Raw genomic sequence first — 26474 nt, 5'->3', positions numbered from 1 at the left:
TCTCTGGGGGAGCCACTTTCATAATAGCTTGCCAGCCATCGCTTGTGGCCAGAGAACACATATTCACTGTACAATTACTCTAGCAGAGACCATCGCCTATAGCATATGAATGCTGCTTCCCGGCCCGAGTTTCAACTGATCTTCCTCCAGACCTTCTTTATAAACAGAGAAGAAAATAGTAAGTATGTCCTCCTGAAGTGTGCAGAGCAGGAAATGTTTTGGAGGGGGAGATGGAATTCAATGTAAGTTAAGGAGACATGTATCATTGTGATTGTGATCATAATTAGTTTGCACAACAGAGTGGGTGTGTGGCAATGTATTTCAGATGTACTGTGGACAAAGGTACTCCCTAATAGGATAAGCAGCAGTGAAAGGTATTAGGAACATGAGCTCTAGTTCAAAACCTGGAGAAATCAAATCATTGTATGTTTTGTTTGAAATCCTCAAAGAATGAATAGGTAACGAAGGCCAACAGACTGTTGCTTTCCTCTGTACATTTTATCTAAAACTTCAATATTCAATATATGAGTTGGGGGAAAGAACTAAGTTTGATCCTGCAAAGCTTTTAGGTCTCCTTTGAAAGGAAATCCTAAGTTTTGAATAAGTTTAGTTGTTCTTTGCTCTGGCCGTGACAGTTTTTGCTGTGACATGCGTCATATTGAGAATGCACTGAAGATAAAAGAAAATGCCAGTTTTGTTTGGAAGATGATGTAAAAGCATAAGGGCTGACGAGAGTGCATTCCTTGCTGGAGGGAAATCCCATTTTTACAAATGCAGTATGCTATTTCTTAGATTTCTTTGCCGAGTGTTACTACCTCTAAACCATCATTCAAGAGCACACAAACAGGTGGGTGTAGCTAGCAGCTGCAGAAGCAATGAAGCAAATCTTTATCTCCTTTATGATATAATTGCTGCGTGTGATTGATTTACTGAGGATGAAAATGAGAGGATTTGAACATCGGGTTTTCTCAGAATGCCTTTATGGTGAACCTTTTTTTTTTTCATTTTGAGAATCAGTAACATTTTCAAACCTCTTCGTCTCCCTCCCAAGCATGTAAGGACGCCTTCACTTTATATTTCTCCCTGGAGTTTGTGTAACTTCCTTAACTGATGTGCTTGACACAGGGAATTGGAGGTGGGCTATGTAAGTCATAACAGCTCAAATGTGGGTTGTGTCGGTGATGACGTGGCTCTGTTGATTGAGAGGATGTATATGAAAGCACTCAGACAACTCTAAGATGCAATGCAAATGTAAATTATTTTTCATATTTCATTACTGTTGGAGTTTCAGAATAACTCTTATTCTCTGTCATTTTTTTAAAGTAAAACATGATGGATTTGTTCTCTTAAAAGGTAATGCTAAAAACAATGATCTAGTTTAGTCAGGAAAAAAATCAAGAAAAAAGCTTAGTATTCCTATGATGACTGAATTTCAATCAATTCTTAATTATCTTCCATCAAAAATCCCACACAGCAGAGAATTTTTGATATGTTTATTTTCTTTGAGGAAACCTTTTATGGAAGAATTGCTAGAAGGGAGAAGGAAGGGCAGCTGTCTAAATAGATGTCCCTATGTCTCTATCAAAATATGCATTCCCAGGGCCGGCACTGTGGTGGAGCTGATAAAGCCGCTGCTGAAGCACCCATGTGGGCACCGGTTCTAGTCCCGGCTGCTCCACTTCCGATCCAGCTCTCTCCTATGGCCTGGGAAAACAGTAGAAGATGGCCCAAGCCACCCACGTGGGAGACCCGGAGAAAGCTCCTGGCTCCTGGCTTCAGATTGGCGCAGCTCCAGCCATTGTGGCCATCTGGGGAATGAACCAACGGATGATGGAAGATCTCTCCCTCTGTCTCTCTCTCTCTCGCTGCCTCTCTTTAACTCTACTTTCAAATAAATAAATAAATCTTTAAAAAAATATATGCATTCTCAGAACACAGGAATAAAGTGGGTTAGTCATCTACAGATAATTAAGAATTCTGCTCTTGGCTTGGCTACTGCTGGGTATCTTTTTCCAAAAGGACTATTGGGCTTTTTATTGTTTAACATTTCCAGTAGTTTTGGTTTAGTTGACATGCTCAGATGTTTCTTTCTCCATATAGGATTGTCACTTGGTGGATTTTGGAAGAGACAAAGTGGAGTTTATAATAGAACCTAAAGACTGATCCTGGAAAATTGCTATGTGTAAATGCAAAATGAATGAACTGTGTTTCATGCTAAAAGGATTCGTGAGAGAGAAAAAAATAGAAGACTTTGGTCTTTCCTTCTTGGTGGAAATACCCTGAGGTTGCTTTTGGCAGATTTTGCCTGCATGCTTCTTTGCTCTTTGAGATTTAAATACAAATTTGCAATCATGTGCTTAATCATATTCTTAAGCAGGTTACAGGCAAGCTCTGGACCTATGACTTGTGGCTATATAGTGACAAAGCTCTTAGTTTCATAAAACAAATTGCATCCATATTTTCATCTAACTAATGTAATTTTCCAAAGTATGCCAGTCTTTAATGCATCCACTGGTGACTGTTTTTCAATTCAATAGCAATGAAAGATAAAACCTCTTTTCAACACTTGTCATACTTAGTAGCTAGAACATCATCTTTGAAAAATTTCTCCCCACTCACCTACCTTTTTGGGCAAAAGTGACTACTTTCCTTTAGCCATCCTCAATGCTTTCATTTATCACTCCCCACAAGTAGTAGTAGGTATGAGCTGTTGACTAAGGCACTATATCATATTAATCTTCATATATTTATAATTTTTAAAACTCTTTCATGCCCAGCAAATTGTTATTCTTTCCCCTAAGGCTCAATTGCTAACTGCCTGTACCTGTAAACGCTTAATCAGTTAGCCATGGCTTATGATTATGAATCACATAGTTATTTGATTATTGTCACTGTCCATTTCCTGCCACTATAATTTAAAGCTCCTTAATATCAGAATCCTTTTTGTTTTTATATCTCCATATTGCCGGGCACATAGTTGACACTAAATAAATGTTTCTTTGAATGAATGAATGAGTCAGGAAGTGATTTCAAATCCTTTTTGAATCCTTTCCTTACCTCTTTACCCACCACCCATATCTCCCACCCCATTGACAGGATTGAACATTTCCTCTGCTGCATGTTAGTGGAGATTTGCATGTAACTTGATTGACCACCCATACAGCCAGGTTTCCCTGGGATATCCCCAGTTGATACTATAGTTTTGGCATAATTACCAGTAAACATTCCTTTGATGTTCAAAAGTATTATAGCTTGAAATCTAGTTGCAATGCTTACCCTCTAAAGAATTGTGTTCCAGAACTTCCTAGAGCCACTTATAGTCCACTTTTTTACTCTTTTGTGGATTCTTTGAGGAAAGGCTTGGTCCTGTGTTTTCTTCCTTGCATTCAGGCTTAGCATCATGTCTGGCATTCATTCACCATTCTTTTGAGTGAAAAGACATCCCTGCTATCTTGGCTCAAGAAGTTTGCATTCTAAAATAAAACAAAACCAACACACACACAAAACAAGATACCTGCAAACTTGCACAGGCTTCAGAACATACAACCAACATCTTAAAATTTCCCTGCTTGGGTCTGATGTTGTGGTATGGTGGGTTAAGCCACCACCTGCAATACCAGCATCCCATAAGAGCGCCAATTTGTTTTTTTTTTTCTTTTTTTTTCCTTATTTTTGACAGGCAGAGTTAGACAGTGAGAGAGAGAGACATAGAGAAAGGTCTTCCTTTTCCGTTGGTTCACCCCCCAAATGGCTGTGCTGTGCCAATCCGAAGCCAGGAGCCAGGTGCTTCCTCCTGGCCTCCCATGCAGGTGCAGGGCCCAAGCACCTGGGCCATCCTCCACTGCCTTCCCCGGGCCACAGCAGAGAGCTGGACTGGAAGAGGAGCAACCGGGACAGAATCTGGCGCCCTGAACCCGGGGTGCCGGAGCCGCAGGCGGAGGATAAGCCAAGTGAGCCGTGGCGCCGGCCAGGAGCACCAATTTGAATCCCAGTTTCTTCACTTCCCATCCAGCTCCCTGCTAATGCACCTGAAAGGCAGCAGATGATGGCCCAAGTGCTTGGGCCCCTGCCACTTGCCCTCCCCTGGAGGACACAGGTGGAGTTCTTGACTCCTGAATTTGGCCTGGCACAGCCCTGGCTGTTGTGGCCATTTGGAGGGTGAACCAGCAGTTGGAAATATCTTTCCCTATATCTCTATGTAGGCAGAAAGAGAGAGCGAGAGAGAGAGAGATTGGGGGGGGGGGGGGAGAGAGAAATAAGAATCATCCATCCACTGATTCACTCCCCAAATGGCCATCCTGGTCTTCCACATGGGTGGCAGGGGTCCACTTAGGCTATCTGCTGCTGCTTCCCAGGCACGTTAGCAGGGAACTGGATAGGAATCAGAGCAGCTAGGACTTGAACTACTGCACCCATATGGGATGCCAGCATTGCAGACAGCAGCCTTAACCTTTTATGTTACTATGCTAGCCCGTCAAATAAATCTTTTTTTAAAAACTGCCTACTTAGAGCTTTGAAATGTAAATCTAAGTTTATTTCTGTTAAGTTATTCATTTGTCTTTCTTTCACTTTAGGCTACTAGTAGGAAATTTTCACAAAAATCAGGAATAATTACAATGACAGTTTCCTACATTTGTGTGACTTTCCATGATATTATATTTGCTATCGTAGGGCTACATAAACATGATGAAAGTGTTCATGTTTCCAACTCTGTGGTACAGTGGGTTAAGCTGCTGCCTGCAGCGCCATCATTTCATGTGGGCACAGGTTCAAGTCCCAGCTGTACCACTTCTGATCCAGCTCCCTGCTAATGCCCTGGGAAAGCAATAGAAGGTTCCCCAAGTGCTTTGGCCTCTGGCAACCTATGTGGCAGACCCTGATGGAGCCCCTGGCTCCTGTCTTTGGTTCTGGCTATTATGGCCATTTGGGGAGTGAACCAATGGATGGAAGATCTATATTCCCAACCTCCATGTAACTCTTTCAAATAATAAATAAATAACTGTTTTTTAAAAAAGAAAAAGATTTATGAAATGCATGAAGTTCGTATTCTTTAAAATAAAAGGTTTCTGGGGAAAAATAACACTGCAAAGAAAGAAAGAGAGAAAGGAAGTAAATTGTCCCAAATTCTCTCCGATGATTAGTATTCTCTTTGACACGGCCTGATTTTTTTATGCACTTTCTATGATGCATTTCTATGATTTTGTTCTTTTGTTTATTCATTAAAATAAATCAGAGACATTTCAGATACACTTAGGAGACACCCCCTTCCATATCTGGGACACACCTCTCTCTTACCCTTACAGCCTACTTCACTTGTCTCAAAGCAATTTTTATGATTTTCTAGTCTCCCTAGAAGATGGGGATCCTGACTTTTCTTAAGATTTATTTTATTTATTTGAAATACAGAGTTACAGAGGGAGAGAGAGAGAGAGAGAGAGAGAGAGAGAGAGGTCTTCCATCCACTGGTTCACTCCCCCAAATGACCACAATAGCTAGAGCAGCACTGATCTGAAGCTAGGAGCCAGGAATTTTTTCTGGGTTTCCCACACAGGTGCAGGGGCCCAAGGACTTGGGCCATCTTCTACTGTTTTCCCAGGCCATAGCAGAGAGCTGGATTGGAAGTGGAGCAACCGGAACTCAAACCGGTGCCCATATGGGATGCCTGTGCTGCAGGCCAGGGCTTTAACCCACTTTGCCACAGTGCCAGCCCCTCTTAATATTTTTAAAAGAGTAGTGCTGGAGAGTAGTAGTGGATTTCAGCCTTAGTAAGAAGGATCTGGTACATGATGCGGAAACACTTCCCTGGCAGAATGAAAGAAAGAGAGTCCTTTCCAGAATGGACACACACACACACACGTATGTATATATTCCTGCACCCTTTTGAAATGCAGGTTCTCTTTTGAAGCTGTGGTCATAAGCAAATAACTTTATTCCTTTTTTAACATTTTATTTACTTATTTATTTATTTGAGAGGTAGAGTTACAGAGAGAAAGACAGAGAGAAAGGTCTTCCATCTGCTGGTTCACTCCTCAAATGGTTGCAATGGCTGGAGCTAGGCCTATCTGAAGCCAGGAGTCAGGAGCTTCTCCCAGGTCTCCCAGGTGGGTACAGGAGCACAAACACTTGGGCCATCTTCCTCTGCTTTCCCAGGCCATAAGCAGAGAACTAGTGCCCATATGGGATGCTGGTGCCACAGGCAGAGGTTTAACCTACTATGTCATAGCACCAGTCCCATAAGCAGATAACTTTAGCTGAGGTGTTTTTTTTTATTTTTTATTTTTTTTTGGGGGGGGGGGGTACCACTACTGAAATTTATTTGCCTAAAATTATTAGAATTAAACTTTCTACATTTTTAATGTAAAATGAGTTCAATCATGGTGAGAAGGAAAATCAAAAAAACTTTTAGAGAGAAACCTCTATATTCTAAAATGCTTTTCCAGAACTTTCCTAAACATGGTTGTGGTATGTATGTTTACTTGTAGGGACTGGTGACATCTGAAAAGAACAAACCAAACAGACAAACTCCTGCACCACTGCTATCAAAACATTTTACCACAGAGAAATGCCACTCCATGTGGATCCCAAGCAGGCTAAAAAGAAAAAGAACTGATTAGACCTCAGACTGCCCACTGAACGGGATGACGGCCACAGCTGCAGTGGAGACACCAAAAATGGAGAAGAGCGCCTCCAAGGAAGAAAAGCAGCAGCCTAAGCAGGACAGCACGGAGCAGGGCAATGCAGATTCTGAAGAGTGGGTGAGCTCTGAGAGTGACCTCGAACAGATGAGCCTTAAGGGCAGCAACAACAACAGCTGCCAACCCAGAGATGGGCAATCGAAGAGAAAGGAGATGCCCTCCAAGCCACACCGCCAACTCTGCCGATCACCCTGCCTGGATCGCCCAAGCTTCTCCCAGAGTAGCATTTTACAGGATGGCAAGCTCGACTTGGAGAAAGAATACCAAGCCAAGATGGATTTCGCTCTAAAGCTGGGCTATGCAGAGGAACAGATTCAATCAGTGTTGCACAAGCTGGGCCCAGAATCACTTATTAATGATGTATTGGCAGAGCTTGTCAGACTTGGCAACAAAGGTGATTCAGAAGGGCAGGTCAACCTGACTCTGTTAGTGCCTCGTGGGCCCAGCTCCAGAGAAATTGCAAGCCCTGAATTATCTCTTGAAGATGAAATAGACAGCAGTGATAATTTGAGGCCAATTGTCATTGATGGAAGCAATGTGGCAATGAGGTAAGCCTGCTGTATTTTTCTCTCTTTTGTAAAACTGAGCTCATAGAAATTGTATGTATGTATGTATATGTATGTATTTATTTTCAAAGCACTACAGGTGACCATGGGTCGTTGCCTATGGCCTGTGTTCTTGGAGGTGGGTAGACAGAGGCTGATATGATCCTGCCCTTGCCTTTCCTCTCTCTTCTGAAATTACTGCCAATGTGTTTTTCAGGGGTTCTGCAGGCAATTTAGACATTTATGATCCTTCAGGGCAGACATAACTATTCAGCTCTGTTCCTCTTGGGATCTGCTATCCGGATCCTGAAAGTGCTGCCCTCATAATCACTCTGGGACTTACTGAGGAACTCTCAGTAACTTCTGAGTGTTATCCTACCAAGTTTGGATCCCTTCATCTGGCTTTAAAGCTCTTTGTGATCTGGCCTTTCCTTCTTCCCCTTTGATCTCATTTCTAACACCTATTGTACTTGCAATTTGCATAAGGCTATTGAATGGTCTCCATGTAAATTACGATAATTTCTACTCCCCCTCCCCTGTGTTCATGTTATTTCCCAACCTAGAAGTAACCTCCTCTTTATGTTCATAGTCTTCAAGATGCATCATCTCAACTAAAAAAAAAAAAGAAAAACGCAGAAAGGGAGAAAGAAGGGTGGGAGGCAGAGAGGGAAGGAGGGAGAAAGGGAATATCATTATGTCCTCTGAATTATATCTACAAACCACGTTGAATCTCATAAAAATTAATTAAAACTTAAAATTAAATTTTTTGGTGTAATGATTAAGAGGCCACTTGGGGCACCCACATCCCATATCAGAGTGCCTGTGTTCAAGTCCTGGCTCTACTTCCAATTCCAGTGGATGAAAAGATCTCTCTCTCTGTCTCTGTCTCTCTGTGTTTCAAATAAAATGACAAAAAATAACTTAAAAGGAGACAATGCTACTAGAATGGAATGATCAGTTTCTTTTTTTTTTCATGTGAAGAGACTCAGGTTCAGAGAGATAAGTAACTACCTAGGGTCACATAGTTAATAAATGGCAAAGCTTGGATTAAAGCTTGAATCTGCTCCAAAACTTCTGACGCTATCATACAATATTATGAGACTATTAATGTTATTAAACATGTTTAGTACCATTGCTAGTAGCAAAGAATACATATACAGATTTCCTTTTTCCAATATTTTAAATCATGACAGCATCACCATAAAGTATGTCAATCAGGCTACACAGCTTCCCTTTTTTAGTGAGGGAAAACCAGGGCATGGTAACAAGCAAATCAAATGAACTGCACACAATACTACAGAATCAGAATGATGCAATGGACCAGTAAAGCAGAGAATAGAAGTTAATGTTGTGGCACAGAGGGTTAAGCCGCACCTTGTAACCTGCGCTGCCAGCATCCTGGTTGCTCCACTTCCAATCCAGTTCCCAGCTAAAACACCTGGAGGAAGCAGTGGAAAATGACCCAAGTGCTTGGGTCCCTGCTCCTGGCTTTGACCTGGCCCAGCCTCAACTGTTGTGGCCATTTGTGGAATGAAGCAGGTGAAGCAGAAGATGGAAGATCTCTCTCTTTCTCTCTCTCTCTCTCTCTCTCTCTCTCTCTCTCTCTCTCTCTCTCTCAAACACACACACACACACACACACAAAATAAATCTTTAAAAAAAGTAGGGAGCGAATGATTTCTCTGTTCAAAGGGTCAAAAGTATCTCTGCTTTAGGCATAACCTAGAGTGATCCTTTTTATTTATTTATTTATTTGAAAGGCAGAATGACAGAGAGAGAAGAAGAAACGGGGAGAGACAGAAAGAGAAAGATCTTCCATCTGCTGGTTCATTCCCCAAATGGCCACAGAAGCCAGGGTTAGGCCAAGCTAAAGCCAGGAGAATCCGAAACTCCATCTGAGTCTCCCATGTGGGTGGCAGGGTCCCAAGCATCCCATCCGTCTTCTGCTGCTTTCCTAGGCACATTAGCACGGAGCTGGATTGGAAATGGGGTAGCTAGGACTCAAACTGGCACTCATGGAATGCTGGCGTCATGGTCAGTAGCTTAACCTGCTGTGCCGCAAATGTCTGCCCCGACTAAAGTGATTCTTGAGGGGAAGGGGTACCTGATCTGACCAACTCAATCTCTCCTCAAACTAGACCACCCAGAACATCCTAGATCGGAGATGTTTCCAAAGCCTACCTTTCTTTAAGGATTTTGTGTTTTGGAGTCAAGGATGAGAGGAGCCAGACTGCCTTGGGAACTTTGACTTGATGGTGATACCAGATCTTCCTTGAGGCCAGTGTTGTGGAACAGCAGGTTAAGCTGCCACCTGAAATGCCAGCATCCCATATGAGTGACAGTTCAAGTCCCAGCTGCCTCGCCTCCATTCCAGCTCCCTCGCCTCCATTCCAGCTCCCTGCTAATGCACCTAGGAAGGTAACAGAAGATGGCCCAGGTCTTGAGACCCTGCTACCCATGTGGGAGACCCAGATGTCTCCTGGCTTTGGCCTGGCTGAGACCTGGCCATTGTGGTCATTTGTGGAGTGAACCAGTAGATTTATTGATATTCTCTCTCTCTCTCTCTCTCGCTCCTTTTTCTCTATCTCTCCTTCTCTGTAACTCTGCCTTTCAAATAAATATTTTTTAAAAAGATCTTCCTTTTCCTTGGATTTCTGTTCAAGGATGGCTAATTTTGAAGGATACTTTATAGTTCTTTTATTTTTGAAAAAACAGCGAGGAGCTTAATTACTCAGGTAGTTAGTTTCAACATATCTAGTCTGTGTCAGTAGCAGTCTTACTGATAGGAAGATGAACTTTTGTCTCCTGAATGACAGGAGATTTGCTAAATTAAAGGTACCTTACATGATTTACATAAAATTAAAATACTAAAATAAATCTTTACAAAAATAAGCAAAAAACTCAACACTCAATCTTATCTTTAGAGCCTATTAAAATGGTGCATAGGGACCACATGCTGTTTTAAAAATCGTTGTGTGTGTCTCTATTAGCATCTTGTTCTTGTCTAAGTAAGTTCCTTATGAGTCCCATTTATTCTGTAATCACAGTTTACATGTCCAAAGTGCAGTGTTATAGTCTGCATACGAACTTGTTACTGCTGTTAATGTAAACTCAGTTTGTTTTCCCCATTAGTTAGCTATCACTTTATCATGCGATTAACATTTCTTAAACTACATTTTAACATCTGCTGTTCGTCAGCCTGTTGGATGAGCCTGTGTTTAAATTCTGATACTCTGTTTGCCATTGAAGGCATTAACATTTGCAGTAGTGGGATACCTATGATTCACATATTGTGACTATGCTATGATACATACTAAAGGATACATTCATTCTGTGATCTGTCTCCCTTGGGAGGGAAAAAACTCCATTACAGAGGAACACAGACTTTGAAATGTAAATGCCACTATATTCTATGTTATGTCTGGGAGAAGCCCAAACGTTTGAATCCTACTTTAAAAAAAAAAAAAATTGCAGAGGGAGAAGACAATGACTCATCTGCTATTCAAAATTCAGCTTGGGAACCTGGATCATGACATGTTTTTAATCCAGTTTACAGGACACAGTGAGCTATAGTATCACTGAGATACCCTGTGACCTGCAGGTCCTAGGATTTTTAGCCTTTTCAAGATTGTAAAAGCACTTTTTATGTATTTGGCAAAAACAGGTCATTTTGCAAACATTACTTTATTTGTTCTTAAAAATGTATTCGTTCTTTAAATATTTATTGGACACTAAACTTAGCATACTGGGTCCTTATATAGGTCTTTATTGCCACCTTGATAAACATTAAAAATGTCTTATAATTCTTACTGGATAGTTCATGCTGTGCTTTCTGGACTGCTCTAAAGACAAAATTTTAATATGTTTTTATTAGAATGCTATGGGTTGTTGTTTTTTTTAAAACAATTATCAGTGCATTTAGAAACTGATATAAGAATACAAATGCATCAAAATACAAACTGTCTGTGGGTAGTAGTGAAAGAGTTGGATCTTGAGGAGTTTTTCTTTGTTGTTTTTGTGCTTTCTACATTTTATACAGTATGAATATATTCAATAACCATATCCATTTGTCATGATGAAAATATTTTTAAACAAAGAATTTGATAGTATACAGTACAAAGTTGGAGTATCTGACAGCAAATCTAACTTTTGTATTTCTTTCTAGACTTAAACTATGTTTGAGAGAAGATGACACTTTGCAGCACTGTGAAGCCAAATGAAATCCCCCTTCTAATGGCAGTTCTGATGACTTTCCCAAGTTCCATTATTTATATTTATCAGCACTGTAGTAGTGGGAAAAATGACAACTGGATGTCTTCCTACCCGATTGTTTCATGCTGGCTTCATCCAGTAGTAGCCCTTTAAATACTGTGGGCTTGCCCAATTGCTCCATGGCTCATTTTTTTTTAGAAGCAATCAATGGTAGCTATCTTTAATGCTATCCTAGAATGTATTGGCAGTGAAGTATATTTTTCCTGATATTTTCTATAGAGTAGTATAATTGCTTTATGGTATACTGGGGACTTATTAAAAAATATATTTATTTATTTGAAAGGCAGAGTGACAGAGAGTCTCTCTATGTCTCTCTCTCTTTCTCTGTTACTCTGCCTTTCAAATAAATAAATCTTCACAACATGAATTCTGTTTGACTTTTTAACTTTCCAGGTGTTTGCTCCTGGTATAAGTAACAGTGACAGAATTTCCTCTTTTTACATCATGTTTTGATGATAAAAGGAACACTGGGTTTTTATAGGAAATTTTGAAATCAAAGGAAGAAAATAAGGTGACTGATAACCCTGCTGCCACATAGAATAACAAATTTTATTAATATATTTATTTATTTCTAACATTTCTTCAATGCTTTCTTCTACAAAATTAGGATTACTATATTTATATAGATACCATACACACGTTTCTATATCCTTTCTTTTCTCTTTGATAACTATATTGTGAGCATTTCCCATATCTTAAAATTTTCAATACTATGATTTTTGTTAGTGTATTATATTTAATTAAATGTATACATATGATAAGCATTTTCAGTCAGCGTTTTTATGTGTCTTTTCTGCTGTCAATGCTATTTTCAGAGCTTGATGTATGCACTTGAGACTCATCTCCAGATAATCCTCTACATAAACTATCTAAAAATCTAATAACAACTCATCTTTTTCATCAGTTTTGAATATATGAATCTTTAAAAAAGAAGGTGGTAGTACAAACAGACAGAGAAAATGGAACTAGTGATAGGAGAGAGCCACCAGGGCTGCTACTGGGTGGGAGTTGTTAACCATCTGTGCCCTTGAGAGAAGTCTGTAATAATGATAACAATTTTTGTGACAATTAGATGAAAGAGAATTTAAGGGCCAGGCATTGTGGCACAGAGAGTTAAGCTGCCCCTTAGAACTCCCACATCTGATATCAAAGTGCCTGGTTTGAGTCCCACCTCTGCTTCAGATTCAGCTTCCTGTTACTGGGCCGCTGGGAGACATCAGATGATGGCTCAAGTGCTTGGGTCCCTGCCACCTGCCGCTGTGGGAGACCCAGATGGAGTTTCTGGCTCCTGGCTTGAGCCAGACATTTAGAGAGTAAACCAGCAGATGAAAAATATCCTCTGTCTCTCTTGCTCCTCTCCTTTCAGATAAATGAATAAACTGAAAAATTGTTTTGATATGCTCTTTCTTTTAAAGATTTATTTATTTGAAAGGCAGAGTTACAGAAAGGAAGAGGCAGAAAGAGAAAGAGAGACAGAGAGAGAGGTCTTCCATCTGCTGGTTCACTCCCCAGATGGCTGCAATGGTAGGAGCTGTGCCGGTCCAAGCCAGGAGCCAGGAGCTTCTTCCGGGTCTCCCATGTGGGTCCAGGGGCCCAAGGACTCGGGCCATCTTCTACTGCTTTCCCAGGCCATAGCACAGAGCTGGATCAGAAGAGGAGCAGCCAGGACTCAAACCGGCACCCATATGGGATGCCAGCCCTGCAGGCGGTGGCTTTACCCACTGCGCCACAGCATAGTGAGCATTTTTTAAGATGCTCTTCTTAAAAAATACATACTTTGGGGCCTTTGCCATGGCGGAGTAGGTTAATCCTCTATTTGTGGTGCCGGCATCCCATATGGGCGCTAGTTCGAGACCCGGCTGCTCCTCTTCCGATCCAGCTCTCTGCTATGGCCTGGGAAAGCAGTAGAAGATGGCCCAAGTGCTTGGGCCCCTGCACCTACGTGGGAGAGCAGGGAAGAAGCTCCTGGCTCCTGGATTAGGATCAGCGTAGCTCCGGCCGTTGAGGCCATTTGGGGTGTGAACCAACGGAAGTAAGACCTTTCTCTCTGTCTCTTCCTCTCACTGTCTGTAACTCTACCTCTCAAGTAAATAAAAAATAAAATCTTTTAAAAAATGCACACTTTGGAGGCTTGCATGGTGGCATAGTGGATAAAGTAGCCGCCTGCAGTGCCGGCATCCCATATGGGTGCTAGTTCTAGTCCCAGCTGCTCCTCTTCCAATCCAGCTCTCTGCTATGGCCTGGGAAAGCAGTAGAAGATGGTCCAAGTCCTTGGGCCCCTGCACCCACACAGGAGACCTGGAAGAAGCTCCAGGCTCCTGGCTTCGGATCAGTGTAGCTCTGGCTGTTGCAGCCATCTAGGGAATGAAAAAGAGGATGGAAGACCTTTGTCTCTCTCTGCCTCTGCCTTTCTGTAACTCTGCCTTTCAAATAAATAAATAAATCTTTGAAAAAATGCATACTTTGGCATCATTTAAAAGGAAATTGCTTGTTGTGAATCTCTTGATACTAAGAAAAAGCCTGTTTGGGGAGTACTTTTTGGCTATCAATTGTCAGTCCTTTCTCCTCTTATTTTCTACCTTCCTAAAGCCATGGAAATAAAGAAGAATTCTCCTGCCGAGGAATACAGCTTGCTGTGGACTGGTTTCTAGATAAAGGCCATAAAGATATTACTGTATTTGTGCCCGCGTGGAGAAAGGAGCAGTCCCGCCCTGATGCACCAATTACAGGTACTGTTGCAAATCCAACATTTCTTCTCATCTATAAGCAAAGCCAGCAAACTGATTGAGGGAGGGGTTGGTGGTACCAATTTAGCTAAATATTTTTTGTCTAAATTGTTAAGTGTATGTAAAATATCTTTAGTAAGTTTATGCTTGATAAAGTGACCCAAAGAAAACCATCATTGTTTTGTGGTATATGGCAGTTAAGTAGAGACAGCATCAGTTCAGCAAGGATAAAGTACAGAGTTGAAAAGGAGTGCTTTTCTACTTGGCCATAGATTCAGAATAAAGAGGAATAAATCTGTCTATGAACATGGACGAATTTTTCAAGGGACTATGGAAACCATGGTAGACAACACATCTCATTCTGCACCAGACAAATGATTGTGGGATTTGCAATTAGGGAGTGGAATAGAGAGAAAAGTCCCATGTGACTTATCTGTGGGGGACTGATAATATTTTTAAGTTCCCATGGAATATTTTAATTTGATTTTCTTGTCATATCAGAAGGAGAGATGAATATGATAATAGTGAGCTCACAATGATGTATCTAGATGGATTATATTTGGATTTATATTAAGGCCATTGTAACATGGAAATTTTCATATCTCTTTGTGAAAGAAGTGGCCCGTGAACGCCAAGAATGTCTTAAAAAGTCACCAAAAGTCAGTATGTGGTAGGGTCCTAGTGGGAGTAGGAATGCTACATTCACTTACAACAGTATATGAAACATATACTCTTTACAGTATTTAGGGACTTATAGGCCCCAGTCCTCTGAGTATCAGCTCTTACCTGATGTGCCTAATGGGAAAATCCAGTGAATGACTATCTGGGCTGTGTGTAGAGCTGACTGACATCTGCTGAACAGGCTCCCAAGGCTCAGTCTGAGAGTGAATCCTGGCCCTGCTCAAGCGCAGCCAGCAATTCTCTCTCCTTGGCAATTAGAAGGCCAAAGAAAGGGCGTCAATACAAGAGCTACAGCTTGATGTTTCACCTTCATTTGGGCCTTCCTTCAGGCAGAAGGCAAAAATGTAAGTCCCTAGGAGTGATGCTTCACTCTCCTCCTACCAGCACACCAGCCTGTTCTCTTCAACAGCCGGAAAGCTGGGGCTTTGGCCAAAAGGCAAAATAAGTATCCAGAATGCTGGGCCATCAGCGTCACTTTTCACTCTTCATGGTAACTGAAAATTTAGGGGTCATTGAGTCCAATTCCTTCATTTTACTGAAAATAAGTCCAAAGGGGAAGGTGATTTGCCTAAGTTCATGATCCAATTTGGTATCGTAGCTGGGAATAGAACCCACTTTCTAAGTGAAAATATTTTAATTTAGTATAAACTTTTGTATTTTGTAATATTGGGAGAAGACTGTTAATTTCCAAAGAGGATTTCTACTCTGTGGTATATAATCATATTTCAACAGATCAAGATATTCTACGTAAGCTGGAAAAGGAAAAGATTCTTGTCTTCACACCATCGCGAAGAGTCCAAGGCAGGAGGGTTGTCTGCTATGATGACCGGTTCATAGTCAAACTGGCTTTTGATTCTGATGGCATCATTGTATCCAACGATAACTACCGAGACCTTCAAGTTGAAAAGCCGGAATGGAAGAAGTTCATTGAGGAGCGGTTGCTGATGTATTCTTTTGTGAATGACAAGTGCGTTTCTTTCCAGTAGGCTCTGAATAATAGCCCTCTATCCAAGTTACCAGTAGGAATAGATTTCATTTCATTTCAATAAAAATTTACTGAACACTTACTGTGTACCATGCATTATGCTGGTTGCCATGGAGATAAAAGGCTGAATGAGAAACAGGACTGACTTTGAAAGGGCTGAAAGCGCAGTTCAGAAAGAGAAACCACTGCAATGTGTTGTGATAAGCGCTACAGTTAAAGTTTTTTATTAATTGCTCTGTCTACAGGAGGTTTTAGAAAAAGACCTCCCAGAGGAGATGACATTTCAGATGAAGCTCACAGAGTAAAGGGGGCTGCTGGGCATGACAGAGGAAGGGGACAACATGAATAAAGCTATGAAGGTGTGAATGTGAGTGGCATGCTGGGGGGAACAAGCAGGCACACTGGTACTGCTGGAACACACTCACATGGAAGAGTGATGCACAGGGAAAAGAATTATTCCTGTGTGACCAAGCGGTAACAAAAGGAAGAGCTGCTGGCTTAACAGAAAAAGGCAGACTTGAGCCAGGAGGGGCCATTAGAAAGCTGTGACACCAATATAGGCCACAGCTAATGAAAATCAGAACTCCTGCTTAGGGGATAGTGGCAACAGAAGGGAAGACATTCACCCCTTGCTTGCTTGCTTTCAGATTTATGCCTCCAGATGATCCTTTAGGACGCCATGGCCCAAGCCTTGAAAATTTCCTAAGAAAGAGACCTGTCGTTCCTGAGCATAAGAAGCAACCGTGTCCTTATGGTGAGTACCTATGTGCAGAACTGAGTTCTGTACTAAGGGAAACATAAGGACTCTGTGGATACTTTTCTCTCCCAGGTTTCCCTTTCAGATGGGAAATCCTGGTCCATCCACTTTCTGTGAGTTACAGTTTTGTGTCTTTATGTACTCGCAGTAGGTATTTAAAGAAAAAAATCCTAGAAGCTGCATGAGGAAGAGGTATCTAGAATTGAAGGGAAGATCAGCTGTCACTTGCTAAAATAACATACGAGCTCTAGCTGCCTGAGTCCTGAGCAATGTTGTCGAAACCTACGGGGCCTGCGGAAATAGAAAGAGCAATGCCAAACTGGGTTTGACCCCAAGAATGTGTCTGTCAGGCAGCTGACTTCCACCTTCTGTCAACTAATAATGCCCTTTCCTTCTGATCTGTGGTTTGCCACTTTGCCTCCAAACTTCCCTTTCATTTTTTTTAAATTTTTTTAAAGATACCTTCTTCTAGAGTGTTTTTGCGTCCTTACCCAAGTCCCTCTGATACAAAGTTTGTGAGCCTACAGTGCATCATGGGCTTGGTCTGAGGCTAGTTTGGATGTTGGCTCTTTTTTTTGACAATCACTTTTATGGGGCATTTGGTTTTTGTCCTCGATGAACATTTGAATCAGAATCTTTTCGTGTTATCTCATTGAATCTTTACAATTACCCTATAATATAGGCGTGCTTATGAACCCTGTTTACAGAAGAAGAAAATGAGGCTTGGAACATAGAGTCACTGACCAAGGTCACGAGGCTAGTAAGGGACATAGCTGAAATGGAAACTCAGGTTTGCCTGGCCTCCAAACCTGTGCTCATTTGCACTGCACCACGCTGCCTTCTGTTGCTCTCCACCACCTCAGCGTGCAGGCTATGCTGAGGCAAAGCTGTACATCACTGGACAATCCAGGCTGTTCAACTGCTCAGCTCTTAGCTTTGACACTGCAATTTCCTCTCCAGCTTTCCACCTCTACCCCTCTCCCCTTGCAGTGTGTGGTGCCTCCTTGGTGTTGTCTGTCTCTCACCTTTGTGGAAAGTTAATATTCTGCCTCAGCCCCAAACAGTAATAACTCTAACCTGAGTGACCAGGTTGCTATGACAGTTTCTGGCACAGAGGGTTGCGCCACTATGAGAGAGTCTTACTCCAAGGCATTATTTTTTCAGGCAAAAAATGCACCTACGGCCACAAGTGCAAATACTACCACCCGGAGCGGGCCAACCAACCGCAGCGTTCGGTGGCTGATGAGCTCCGCATCAGTGCCAAACTGTCCACAGTGAAAACCATGAGCGAAGGCACCCTGGCCAAGTGTGGCACAGGGATGTCTAGTGCCAAAGGTGAGATAACCTCAGAGGTCAAACGGGTGGCCCCCAAGCGCCAATCCGATCCCAGCATCCGGTCCGTGGCTGTGGAGCCTGAGGAATGGCTGTCCATTGCCCGTAAGCCTGAGGCCAGCTCTGTCCCCTCGCTTGTGACTGCCCTAAGTGTCCCCACAATCCCACCCCCCAAAAGCCATGCAGTGGGTGCACTCAACACCCGTTCGGCCAGCAGCCCAGTGCCAGGATCCTCCCATTTCCCGCACCAGAAGGCCTCGTTGGAGCACATGGCCAGCATGCAGTATCCCCCGATTCTTGTTACCAACAGCCATGGGACCCCTATTAGCTATGCTGAGCAATATCCAAAGTTTGAGTCCATGGGGGACCATGGCTACTATTCAATGTTAGGCGACTTCTCCAAGTTAAACATCAACAGCCTGCATAATCGAGAGTACTACATGGCTGAAGCAGATCGGGGGGTGTATGCCCGGAATCCCAACCTCTGTCCTGATAGCCGCATGAGCCATACCAGGAACGACAACTATTCCTCCTACAACAACCTGTATTTGGCTGTAGCTGATGCCCATTCTGAAGGCAGTTTGAAGTTGCACCGCTCGGCATCTCAGAACCGTCTTCAGCCTTTTCCTCATGGTTACCATGAAGCCTTAACGCGAGTGCAAAGCTACGGCCCAGAGGATTCTAAGCAGGCCCCTCACAAGCAGTCAGTCCCCCACTTAGCTCTGCATGCCCAGCACCCAGCAACTGGGGCACGCTCCAGCTGTCCTGGAGACTACTCCATGCCTCCCAATATCCATCCCGGGGCAACTCCCCAGCCAGGCCGTGCCCTGGTGATGACACGGATGGACAGCATTTCTGACTCCCGCCTCTATGAGAGCAACCCCATGAGGCAAAGACGACCTCCTCTGTGCCGGGAACAGCACGCCAGCTGGGACCCACTGCCCTGTGCAGCTGACTCCTATGCCTACCACTCCTATCCCTTGAGTAACAGCCTCATGCAACCATGTTACGAGCCAGTCATGGTACGGAGCGTGCCCGAAAAGATGGAGCAGCTTTGGAGGAATCCTTGGGTGGGAATGTGCAATGATTCCAGGGAGCATATGATCCCAGAGCACCAGTATCAGACCTATAAGAACCTCTGCAATATTTTCCCTTCCAACATTGTTCTTGCAGTGATGGAGAAGAATCCCCACACAGCAGATGCCCAGCAACTGGCAGCCTTGATTGTTGCTAAGCTTAGGGCTGCACGTTGATGTGACATAGGACCACTGCAGTCCTTTCTAGAGATAGGAATATTAATACTTCAAATACACTAATACTATGATTATAGTAACTAATCATTTGTGTTGCGCTTTTAATAAGTTACAGAGTGTTTACATCATTTAAGCGCATAACAACCCTGTGAGGTAGGTCTTGCCAACATCTTATTTTATAGAGCAGGAAGCTGAAGCTCAGTGAGATTGACTTGCCAAAGTCACACTGCTAGCAAATGACTTCAGTCAAGACACACACCCAAGTCCTCTGACAACCAGTTCCATGCCCTTTGTGCACTGCACAGCACAGGTAATGGAGGACAAAACCCAGGGAGAAGAGGCCTAAATGTGAGAAATCCCGAGGGATTCCATTACCAGCATTTTCTTAGTCAAACATTCTATATTGCAAAGTGTGAATGATATATCCAAGTTAGAGAGCAAAAACATCAGGATCAGAGTGTATGTTGAATTAACCTTTTAGGTTTTCTTAATAGGATTTTTTGAAGCTATTTAAAATCAAATATTTCCTTTTGCATGGATATCTGATCATTCAATATCTTTACTAAACAAGATATAGGGTCACATTGAGGCTTCTAGAGCTATATCTAAAACCTATTAGCAATTACATTGCATGTATGAATGTATATATTTGAGATGTGTGCATACCTCTGTATCAACTTTTATAGTGATAATAAGAAGGTAAGCTCTAAGCAGTCCTTAGTCTATAGCTGTATAGGTCATGAATCTGACTTGATGATTTTATGTTACATTTCATAGTTTCAACTAGTTTTGAAAGTGGAAAGTACATGCCAACATTAGAACATTGCTTTCTTAGGTGCCAGAGCAAACCAGATCCGTTTCCTTTGCACTTTTCACTGGCCAGCCAATATTTACTAATAGTTCCTAGCTTCCAAGTCTCTTCACCTCAGCAAATTAGGGGTCAGGTTGCAGCCTTCTGCAGAGGAGCTGATGGATAAGCTCAAATTCCGATCATAGGATATGTGTATGCTACACAAGCACAGAAGAGTTTGACCAGGACCAAAGGATTTACTCCCAGAGGCCACTCACCGTATCCCAGGAGAGATGGCCAAACTCATGTGGCATTAAATGGCGAATACTAAAGCTTCACTCAAGGAGGGACTAATGGATGTTTTTTGGACTTCTGACCTATGCAGTATTCAACACCACAGGATGAAAATGTAATGGAGGACAGTGCATAGCCATGTAATCCACTATTCTCTTGCTGTCCACCCTTTGGGCAATAAGGTCAATCATTGGTGGAGCAAAATTTCTTTAGGGGAAAAAAAAACCAGGGATTTTTCTAGATTGGAAAAAAGCAGCTTCCGGAAGGGGATGCTGCATCTTTGCTAACAGCTGGCTCAGTTATGCACTTCAAATCCACGCAAAGAGGGTGCACTTGCTAATTAGGTAATTCTTAGATCTGCTACTAAAGAGGAAAGGCCTCGGATTGAGAGGCACCATTTGCGCAACTTGTATCTTGCTCAGGGTGGGAAACTTTGTAGCTAAGTGCCTCTAGAAGAGGTATTTCTTGTTTATTTTTTTTAAAGCTGCACTAAATGAACCCCCTTTTTGAATCCATTGTATATTGCAACATTTTGAACCATGACCAGCTCACTATTTCCTGAGCTGGAACTTGCTAACTTCTATGGTTGTTTTTTTCATGAAAGTTGAGAAGGCCTGGCCTTGGCCTTTTGTTTCTTCATGAGAAGGTGTGACACTGCCTATTAAATGTTTCTTACTGTGAAACACTCCGAATGTGAGGCTGTAGTCAGGGTTGTTTCTGGTGGTTTGATAATGGCTTGCATGCTGCTTTCTGTCTGTCCAAGTCAATCAATTCTGCATCTCAACCAAATATTACTCTTCAGTTAATCACAGCTTCCCATTAATCTCTTACCTTCTAATCCTCCCATTTCTCAGCACATTACTGAAAGTGTTAAAAGTATTTTCTACCAGGTAGGTCCACAGAGTGACAGTTGCCCCTGCAGTGCTTGCTGTTTCACACAAACACTACTTCCTACCTTCAACTTCTTGAACCTTCCCAATCTGCCCTGTGTCTAAATCAGCTTTTTGACAATCTCAGATGACTCTGATGCCTTTGTGCCAGTTAGTTCATCTGCCTACCAAAATCATCAGTGGCACTGCATTATTCCCTGTTTGCACAATTTACACAGAAGCACAAGATTTATCATGTTAGCTGCAATCCATCTCGAACATGTTCATATTTAGTACTCAGAACAGTTTGTAAGTTTCCCCCGATATAGGAAATATTTTTTAAGGCAGCGTATGTATTTCTTATTTCCTAAAAACAATTGTCATTCTCCTCCTCTCATACAATGTGTATAAACCAAAGCGGCTAGGAGCAATGCTTCAAATAACCAGAAATGACCTTTTGTTGATACAAATTGTATCTCTTTTTTCCTGATTGTATAGAAACAAATGTACAAAACTCATCAACTAGGATTAGTACTGAATTTTCACTCCAATGTTTGTGGCACTGTGTGTCACATGGAAGTAGCCCAGAGGTTGTGAAGGAGCTTTTATTTCCAAAGGGCAGTCATAGTTTATAGATAGACAATTTTTCAAGGCCTCTTTATTACTAGGTGCACAGCTATTGTGTGTACAGTTTCAGGCATTATATTGCATAAGTTCTCTTTAGGCTATTAAATTTATTATGTCCTTGCGGAAGGGATTTTGTGTAAAAAGTTATCTGTGTTAGTGAATCATCTGCAGGAATCTATAAATGGAGCTGCACGACTATGAATGAATAAACCCAGCTTGGTTCTTAGTTATTAAAGAAACATTTTCTTTATATTGAAGTCTGCATATTTTTGACTTTTCCATTGTCTGTAGTTATAAAACAGCAATTAATAAAGAAGCACTGGGACACCCCCCCCCCCCCCCCCGCTTTGGTTCCCTTGGGAATAAAACCAAGTTTCCCTCATGGGGCTAAGCATGTATCTTTCAGGATACTTACCTCCGAGCACTCAGCAGGGGTCACTGCACAGTGTTTTGTGTGGTTTTCAAGAAGTGGTATATTTTGTAAGAGGTGCTTTGTAATTTTAATTCTTTCACTGATTTTCTGACCTCATAGCAGTCTGTGCCTATTCAGGCCTTAGAGTTTGTAGATTTTTGTGAATTCTTTTTTTTTTCTTTTTCCTGTTTGTGATTTTCTCATTTTGTTTTCATTTTGACCTAAAGGAGATGCGTGACCCTGGGATGGCATGGTTAATCCAGGGCACTATTTCTGTAAGACAGCTCCAAGGAATAGGAGCCTTTTCAAGGGTAACATTGAGACATTGTACTCTCTCTTAAGGTGCCGGGTAGAGAAGGGAGAATGACAGATGCCTCATGGAAATGGCCTCCAAAACTTGTCCTATTCTAAGAAATGAAACACATAGCATGATATTTTTTTCTTTCTCTCTCTCCCTCTCCTAGTTTCAAATACTTCGCTAAAATTCCTTTTTATTTTTCTATTTTGGAAGAAATTATCTTTATACAGTAAATCCAACATTGATATCCATTAACCTGTGGCACTGAGTTTTCTTCTAAACATAGAAGAGTTCGCTTTGAGAGGCGCTCAGTTACCATTCTATCTATGCTGTAAGTATGGGACTTTGTATACAACGCCCTTTTTGAGGGCCAACGATTTCAATACACTTTGTTTTACTCTGTGAACCGGGTCTGGATCTGCACAGGGGAAGTAACGCCGAGCTGTCCAAAGAGCCCTGCTCAGGTCTCTTCCTAACCCTACTCTTCCTTCCCCTCCTCAGATCTGACACTGGGGAGTGCATAGTCTCAACTGAAACGGCACTACACTTAGTTCTCATTGGAAACCAAACCAGTGTATTTCTGGAACCTGCTTGTCTAAAGTAGTCAATGCCTTTCTGAAGACTCAGCATAGTTAGCATCTATTGTATTGTAGTTAGTTATATACCTAGGCAGATTGACTATTTTTAGTCCTGGTTTGTGTATCATTGAGCTATAATAGTTTGCTTTATTCATTTGTGAGATTAAACAATAATGTTTAATGGTTGTAAACTTTTATAAAACCTCTTTGGGTTTTTTGTTTGACCCAAACATAATGTAAGTCTCAATGACAAAATACACGAAGCCAACCAGAAGTGAGTAAAAATATATCTCTTCCCCAGTTTTGTCTGCCCCTATAATGCACGTGCAATGTTTTGTAATATGTTCTCACTAGCATGAATCTGCTATGACTACTTCAAGAGATTTTAGTTTCACCTATAATTGTGATGGAAATGCTGTATCACTGACAACAATGAACTGTATCCACACTTATTTACTGCATAAACTGTTTGTCTACTAAGCACTAATGGCTCTTTCTTTACAAACATCAAAAACAGAAGCCATATACCACACACACACACACACACACACACAGAGTCTGCTCCTGAGATACTGTATTTCTGTCCTTGTGACTTGCAACTTGAACTAAGCTCATAAGGCAAAGGATTCCCCCAAAAGGAGTTCACCTGAATTTTATCACAGTAAGCAGATGCCCTGTAATCTGTGAAGACTAACATAGCTCCAAGTGCTATTCAGACTGGTGTTTCCCACAAAGCAAGGCTGGGCATCCACTGGTGGGGCAGAACCAAGTAGAAGGCGCAAGGCCCAGGCTTGTTTCTGTACATAGCCTTTAAGGATTTTCCCCGAAGTCTCAAGAGAGCCAAAAGGGCCCTCGCACCCTACACTTCCCACTTGCAGAGTGCTCAGCTGCATCAGCTCCTTTAGGAGATGGGGAAGCAACTGAGGCTCCAAGAGTACCAAGAGATTTGACCAAGGACAAACAGAATTAAGAGGCAAAAGGACTGGAAGCACCGGCCTCCTGACTCCCAAGTGGGCAAGCCCTTTACTACAGTGTCAGGCCTCTCTGGAGCCTCCTACTCCATCCCTCACCCTACCCCAAGTTAGTCTCATTCTAAAGGCCACAGTTGCTACAGCAGAGCTCAGCCCTAGGAGCCTTTGCAAAGGACTATTCATGAGCTAAGAATTCTGGTTTTCTAAGATTTACTTATTTATTTTGAAAGTCAGTTACAGAGAGAGAGAGAGAGAGAGAGAGAGAGAGAGAGAGAGAGAGAGATCTTCCATCCACTGATTCACTCCCCAGATGGCTTCAACAGCCAGCGTTGTGTCAGGCTGAAGTCAGCAGCTTCTTCTGCGTCTCCCGTGTGGGTGGCAGGGGCCTAAATACTTGGGCCATCATCGGTTGCTTTCCCAGGCCATAAGCAGGGAGCTGGAGTGGAAGTGGAGCAGCCAGGACTTGAACTTGTACCCATGGGGGCTGCTGGCATCACAGGTGCTGGCTTCACCCACTATGCCACCTGCTGCACCACAGCACTGACCACAGAATTCTGTTTTGCTTTGTTTCCTTTTACCACCCTCCACAGGACTGAAGGTACTCATCTCCCCTCACCCTTTTCCTGTCTCTTTTATTCCTGCTGCCTCCTGTCACATTCCTAGGGAATACACACATCAAGTTCTTACTAAGAACCAAATAGGGGACTGGCCTATAAGTGGCCTAGGGAGAAAGAAGAGGAACAAATAGTTCCTATCTTGGGGCACTTGCACTCTGGTAGGGGAATGAAACACACTTAGAGAATAAATTAATACCCTGACTTCCTTGGATGGCAGTGGCAGTGTGAAGAGAGAATGGTAACAATGATTCAAATTCCAGGAAGAGACAAGTGGAAAATCAACAACTCTCACCATATTCCTCTCCAGCTCAGCTCTCTGGCCTCATGGCCTATGAAGTCACATCACCATCTTTCAAATTAATACCCTGGACCCTGTACTGATTACTGCAACCATGCTCTTTCTCTACCCCTCTGGATTTTGGCTTTCCTTTTATGGATGCCTTATTCTGACTAGCAAAGCCTTACTTTTGAAGATAGTTTTCATTCACCTCTGACAAACTGTTCTATGTCCCGGTCCAGTCACTGTTAGTCCCTCCCCTCAGTGAGCCTTAATACTTCGTTAGCACTTGGTGTTTTGTCCTAATTAAGTTAGCACAGTCTCCACCCCAAAACAATTAGTTCAGGGTGGGGGCGCAGGAACCATACCCTTTGTCACTGATGAATTACCCATCAGACGGGATCTCTCAATCACCATTGTTGAACAATAATATAATCAAACATTTCCCTTGACACTCATCTCTATGTCCCAGTTAAATGTGTACAGTTCAGAGACTTACTAATCAGTCTCTGATCTTTCTGATCAGAAGGAAAAGGTTAAAGGGCACTAGGCCAAGATTGCACCCTGGCCTAGGGTGGCACACCACCCTACACACACCACCACCATCTGAAGCCCTTCAACCTGGTCTCTCAACTGCCAGGTTTCAGGACTACAGCTAACAATGCCCTTGGCTCTTACTCTCTCTGGACCTGGACCAGAAGTGAGCTCAGATCACCTTCTCCTCATTTTTCATCTTTGAGGGCCAGGGGAAAGCACTGTCCAGAATTATACAGACAACTGAGTTCTGAGTTCAAGACTCACCAACCCTAGCATGAGTTCAAACCACTCGTACATATTAAGTGTGAATCACTTTAGAAAACACATCTATTATCTGTTTTGGTCCTTACGAGAAGCCTGTGAGGCAAATATTATCCTCTTTATACAGAGGAAACTGTGACATGACTTGCCCAAGGCTGCTTCTGTTTAAAGTGGTGGAGCTTGTCTGGAGCCCAGGTCTTTAGGTGGCTTTTCCTCTGTTGTCAGTGAGTCTCAAACTTTACTTTGTATCACAATCACCTTAAGGACTAGTTAAACCAGAGACTGCTGCCTGTCTACAAGGCTTGATTCCTAGGATCAGGAGGAGTGAGGCTCAGTAATTTGCATTTCTAACAAGTGCAAGGTATGCTGATATGAAAAAACATTTGGCTCTGTGGTCTGGGGCGCATCTCTTCCCTTTTCAAGCTCCACACTGTCTCAATGCCTAAAATGAGGGGGCAACACCAGAACAATGCTTGCCAAATGCTTTTTAGCATCAAAAACCCATCTTATGTAGGACCCCAAGACAGACAGTAAAGTCAGGGTTGCTCTGGTGAAGGACAGAGCTTTTGGCACCCATCTCCCCACAGAGCAGGCACGGGACTACCTCCCAGAATACACATTTGCAAATGCCCTCACCATATATGGCCTAGGTGCTCTCTGAGGGCTCTTCTGCAATTCCAGGATGCTAACTTAGAGCA

General features: G+C 42.4%; 1 protein-coding gene across 1 annotated transcript; it reads left to right on the top strand.

The window, feature by feature from the left end:
* Positions 1-6638: 6638 nt before the first annotated feature.
* On the top strand, positions 6639-19245 carry ZC3H12B (zinc finger CCCH-type containing 12B). The gene is made up of 5 exons (XM_062183828.1): positions 6639-7243; positions 14101-14240; positions 15651-15885; positions 16551-16657; positions 17825-19245. The coding sequence occupies exons 1-5, from the start codon at positions 6639-6641 to the stop codon at positions 19243-19245; spliced, it is 2508 nt and encodes an 835-aa protein (XP_062039812.1).
* The last annotated feature ends 7229 nt before the right edge of the window (positions 19246-26474 follow it).

This window comes from Lepus europaeus, chromosome X (assembly GCF_033115175.1).
Source record: "Lepus europaeus isolate LE1 chromosome X, mLepTim1.pri, whole genome shotgun sequence".
Lineage (NCBI taxonomy): Eukaryota > Metazoa > Chordata > Mammalia > Lagomorpha > Leporidae > Lepus > Lepus europaeus.
The sequence above is the reverse complement of the archived record's forward strand: the minus strand, read 5'-3'. Positions and strand labels throughout refer to the sequence as shown.